Below are 5,247 nucleotides of genomic sequence, written 5' to 3'. Positions count from 1 at the left end.
TTCAATAGATTAGTACCACGTAGGCTTTCCATTTCAACTATAATGTGACCGCACCCTAGGAAACCACTCTCACACTCAGATCTCAACTTCCCCCTTGCTCCCCCTCTCACACCCATAGTCCATCTCAGTCCCTCACAGCCCATCCCAACCCCTCACAAACGAAGGCGAACGCAGAGATCTGGAGCCCCTCGTAGACGACGGCGAACGCAGAGATCTAAAGCCCCTTGACCACCCTCGTCGGCGGCGTCTCGAAACGGGGCCTCGTTGAGGAGTACTTTAGAAACGAGGTCTTGGAGCTTGCGATGCTTCTCCTCGGAAACATTCGACTCCCAGTGCTGCTCCTCGGACCCACAACACCCAACTGCGAGAGACCCTCTTTCTTTTTCCTCTCTCCCAATATTTATTTCCAATCAGCTCCTTCAGCTTTCAGATTTTCAAGGAATCCGGAAAGTTCTTGATCAAAGAACATTTTTTTAATTTTTATTTTTAGTTTCCGACCCCTCTGCTGTATATTTTTGTCCATTTCGAAATTGATTTTATTGAATTTTATTTTACGTTTTTCCTTTTGTCTTTGATTGCTGTTTATGAAAATACTAAGGAAAATTTTAAATTAGGGTTTCTATTTCAACTTCTGTGACATAGATTTTCCCGTAGTACATGTATTTTATTTGGTGTTTAGATATAATCGTTTTGTTTGGTTGCTGAGAAACTAGAGGAACACAGGAATTTGCATTGGCGTTTTGTATTTGGGGTGGTGGTTTTTTCCTTTCTTTTTTCACGCTCAAAACCATTGTCGTCAGACTGGTGGTGGTCGAACTCTGGATTTCTATCATGCAGCGGTGCTGAGAAACCGAAAGCACAGAGGATTGGTGTATCTCTTTTGTTTCCCATGTTAGTGAGTGTATTGTAAGTTTGGTGTAATATCTAAGGAGTCAGCATATGTGTGGAAGGCTGTTAAACAAAGAAAATCAGCCTGACCGCTTTGCAGCGAACTCATATTCTTAACACCTATACTCCATCTTGAGGGGGAATTTTACAATTACACGTCAGATTGTACGGGAGGCAAGATTGTACAATTACACTTCGTTGTTTACAGTTCTTATATGTACTATAAAAGAGAGCATTCATTGATTTTCAGTATCAATACTAGACATCTTAACTTTTTTTCCTTCTCTGTATATCTTCAAAATATAACCATTCCAGAGCTATCTCACTCCAATAATTCCCTTTATCAGAAAATAATAGCCAGGATGGGTTCTTCAATTCCAATTTATCTGTTATTTCCATTACTTCTTTTTTATTATTTACATTATTCGATAGTAAATTAATTGTTCGATTCTCTTTTCTGTTAGCGGAAATGTGATTGCATTTCTTCTCTCTACTAATTGCATAACAAAGACGAGACAGAGACTCCTTTCAGTATAATTTCATAACAAAAAACAAATGATCGATACATACAAGTCCATTAATTAGTTTGACGCAGAATCTGTCCAATATATTATGAACATTTCACAGGGAAAACAAGAGAACAGAGTTTCTAGCTGGATCTAATAGTATCAATTGCAAGAACTAGATCATCAAATTTGGCCCCTGTGACTTCTTTTACAACCTTGCTCTCCTTCAGAATCTTGAAAGTCGGAACAACTCTTATCCCAAGCTCCTTTGCCAATGGCTGCCAGCAATTATAAAGAATAAGAAATAGTGGAGTTGTGTGGATATGAAGTGTATGCTCAAGCTTAAGCCAAGGTATCGCAAAACGCATGATGACTACAGACCTTATTGTCCGGGTTGCAGTCAAGCTTTAGAAAGACAACATCAAGATACTTCTCAGACAGTTCTTGGAACTTTGGAGCCATCACCTTGCATGGACCACACCTGCAGAATTAATGAAACAAATAGAAATAAAGTTATTGAAGTTTGAGAAGTGGACGGCGTGGGCATAAAAACTCGATAATCAATGAAAAAAAAATAACCACTCTATAATATCACTCTAGCAGTAGTGTAAATAAAAATCTAGGTCTGTCAATGGATCACATCACATTCCATATACAATCCCATTGTACAGCACCAACAACAAAAAGTCGTACCAACCTGAGAATGATTCCAAAAATAATAAACACAATTCAAAAATAATCTCAACTATGGCGATTTTTATTTATGCACATAAAACCCAATATAGAAGTATATTTTCAATTCTCTATCCAACAAACTACTGTGTCATATATATTAGTACTGATATCAAACAGAGATGGTCTAAGCTGGAAGTGATGCTTGACGAAGTCTGATGTCAAATATAATGAAGAAGGTTCTGAACAGTAGCATATTTCAGGTCTAGGAAAAGTTAGGGGTAGTATTTTGATGACAAAAGGACAGGAAAAATTAGAGAATAGAGGGTTTCTAATGGTGCATGTGAAGATGAGACAAAAGAGGACGTAGGTTCAGGATGGCTGTTCCTGGCTATGAGCAGTAAATCAAGAACAATATTTTGGTAATTTGGGTTGTTTGGAAGCTATTTGATTTGGTAGATGAGTGGTTTTGAGGGTATTTTTGGCATTATATCTTTTTAGCATTATAATTTGGGATATAATAGATGTAAAGATCCACTACTGGTTGGAATTTGGAGTAGAAATTTTATAAAATTTAGAACAACATAGAGAAGAAAGAGGAAAAAAGCCAAAGCATCAGTACTTCCTAAGCATCACACTTAGGATTTCCTTGGCACTACACCTGAAAGTATGGTTGCATCACACAATCCACAAATAAAACAGAATGACATAACAAAATCAAAATAAAAGAAAACACACTAAAATTTCAGCTCATATTCGAGAATCCTAGAGTTCAGAAAAAAATGAAGATGATTTTGGAAAAGTTGTGAGCTTACAGACTTGGACTGCTGACTCATATTTATAATAAGTCATTGAAACCACTGTAACTTGGATCCTAATAATATATACAAGTTAAGAATTACCACATGAGTAGAAATTCAGATCAGCCTCGATTGAGTACAAATCTGAACCTATAAAGGCCCGGTTCCATCGCTTCTATCTTTTAATGATCCTAGACTCGTAGTCCCTGTTTGTACACTAAATTGGATTCATTAGCTTGGTCCCTCAGCTGAGGGTGCATGACAAGCACTCAGTTCACATCCCAAAGAAACCCAATCTATTTGTCCAATTAACTTTGGAGGAATATCAATACCAAAGTATGTTCAAGCCTTTGAAGATGACAATGCCATGGGGAGGCATGAAGTAAATTCAAAATACCAAGAGCAAGGTAATTACTAATGACCACAAAAGAACAGATGTCAACTTAAAAAGAGAGATGCCCTGGTGGCGCGTTTCTCTTGACCCAAGCTTGTACATCCCCACCAATGGCAGCATTGAAGGAGCAAGATTACGTATCTGCTACATCAAAATTAATCGTGAAATAAGTTTGGGAGGGAAACGGCTGGCATGTTCCGATTGATTGATGGATCCTTTTCAAGCTTTGTAACGCTGCAGACTAACAATTTTGATTTCTCTGAAAAAACAAACGAATCTACTCGCAGTTGGCACGCGAGAATTTTTTTTCTCCATCTAGACCAAATATCTGAAAAATTGAACTTTCTAAACCTGAACAGCCACTAAATCTCAAACGCATTTCTATTAGAAACCAAAGGAACGGATTCCGAAAATTAAGAATTCATACACTAAGAATTAAATTCCAACCCACATAAACGAATTTAAAATTTCAACGCTCCTAATTCATCGTCCAAATCGTAGAAGGAAAATGCCTTCTAACAAAAACCAACGAAACAAATCCAAGAATTTGTTTTTTTTTTTCCATTGTTGTGTTCATATTCTTTCATGTTTCCTCTATCTTCCCTACTTTTTCAGCAACCAAGCATAAAACAAAAACTATAAAAACCGTAAATGAAAAATAAAAGAAGAAGATCTTCCTTGGATGAACAGAAACTCACGTAAAACATATTTACATTATAAGTAAACAACCAAATACTCCAAAAACTCTAATTTCTTTCTTGTCTCTTCTAAATTTCATTTCCCATTTTCTTGGGCTTTCTCTGTAACCACACAACCAAACAAATAAACTAAAGAAATACACACCATTGAGTGTACATGTCGAGGACGACGGTCTTGTCGCCGGCGGCCTTGACGAGGGGCCAGAAGGTGTCCTTGTCGACTTCAGTCACCTGGCCCACTTTAACCGTGGGTCCAACCGTTTCTAGACTGGATCTTACCACTGTACCAAGGTAACTCCTGCTCTTCTTCAAGCTGCTCTTCGAGCAAGTGGAGAAGGAGGTGGATGAGGAGCAGAGAAGCGCGATCGGGTGCTTCGCGGAGTATGTGAGAGGTTGATGGGAGCGAATGGGAGGACTGGATAGAGAAAGGTTGAGAGCCATTACGCGAGAGAGAGTGAGAGGTAGAGCCGTAGTCTGTAGAGGTTTACGATGGATGCGGAGGTATGTACTTTGTGGTGAGTGTTTGTTTCCCGAGAATATTGAGAGAGGAAGAAGGAGATGAGTGAAAAGACGCGATGGACCTCGTGTTTCTGGTGGCTTAGAATACATGGGGGGTTGTTTTCGTCACTATCCATGTATATGGTTGCTAAAATCCAAATGACGGAAATTTCCTTGGATTTTTTTAAGAGTTAAAAAATTTATAATAAAATTATATTTTGCAAAAAAAAAAAAAAAAAAAGCTCCTGCTGATTAGTTTTAAATAATTAATTTAATTCTGTTTTCGCAAAAGCAGCCATATAGAACTATAGAAGTTTGATTTTAGAAAATTAATAGAGTTTTGCTTCTGAAAAAAATAAATAAAGGGATATCTTATTTAGTCGGTATGGAATAAAAAAGGTGTTTAGGATGTTGAGAGGGAATATCCGTGGTCATTGGATATTATTCTTGTTTAAACGAAAAGTTTTGGATTCATGAAGGATTAAAATGTCCTTTACATTTGGGCACAAGATTAAAGTTCTAAAACTTGTTGGATGAGTAATGTTACATATAATTTTAAAATATATAAATCTTACGTGCTGTATTTAAAAAATAAGATTTGTTATTAAAAAATAATTTTTTCATATAAATTTTAGATTTATTTATTTTTTTCAAATCAATAATGTTAAGTAGAAGTTTTAAATAGACAGGTTTAACGTAGGCCTCTTATAAAAAAAAAAATGAGTCTCACTAAAAAATAATTGATTCTTTTACACTTTTTTATGATTAAGTTCACTATTTTATAGAATGAT

General features: G+C 36.6%; 1 protein-coding gene across 1 annotated transcript; it reads right to left on the bottom strand.

Annotated features, from left to right (window-relative positions):
- Positions 1-1,401: 1,401 nt before the first annotated feature.
- Positions 1,402-4,562, bottom strand: LOC108983184 (thioredoxin F-type, chloroplastic-like). The gene is made up of 3 exons (XM_018954771.2): positions 4,104-4,562; positions 1,776-1,875; positions 1,402-1,672 (listed from the first exon to the last, which is right to left on the bottom strand). The coding sequence occupies exons 1-3, from the start codon at positions 4,397-4,399 to the stop codon at positions 1,538-1,540; spliced, it is 531 nt and encodes a 176-aa protein (XP_018810316.1). The 5' UTR covers positions 4,400-4,562; the 3' UTR covers positions 1,402-1,537.
- Positions 4,563-5,247: the final 685 nt, after the last annotated feature.

This window comes from Juglans regia, chromosome 11 (assembly GCF_001411555.2).
Source record: "Juglans regia cultivar Chandler chromosome 11, Walnut 2.0, whole genome shotgun sequence".
NCBI classification, from domain to species: domain Eukaryota; kingdom Viridiplantae; phylum Streptophyta; class Magnoliopsida; order Fagales; family Juglandaceae; genus Juglans; species Juglans regia.
The sequence above is the reverse complement of the archived record's forward strand: the minus strand, read 5'-3'. Positions and strand labels throughout refer to the sequence as shown.

Coding starts and splice junctions, on each gene's coding strand:
- LOC108983184 (XM_018954771.2), bottom strand. CDS start 4,399: ATGGCTCTCAACCTTTCTCTATCCAGTCCTCCCATTCGCTCCCATCAA. Junction 1,876..4,103: donor CTCGACATGTACACTCAATG/GTGTGTATTTCT, acceptor TTAATTCTGCAG/GTGTGGTCCATGCAAGGTGA. Junction 1,673..1,775: donor ACTGCAACCCGGACAATAAG/GTCTGTAGTCAT, acceptor AATTGCTGGCAG/CCATTGGCAAAGGAGCTTGG.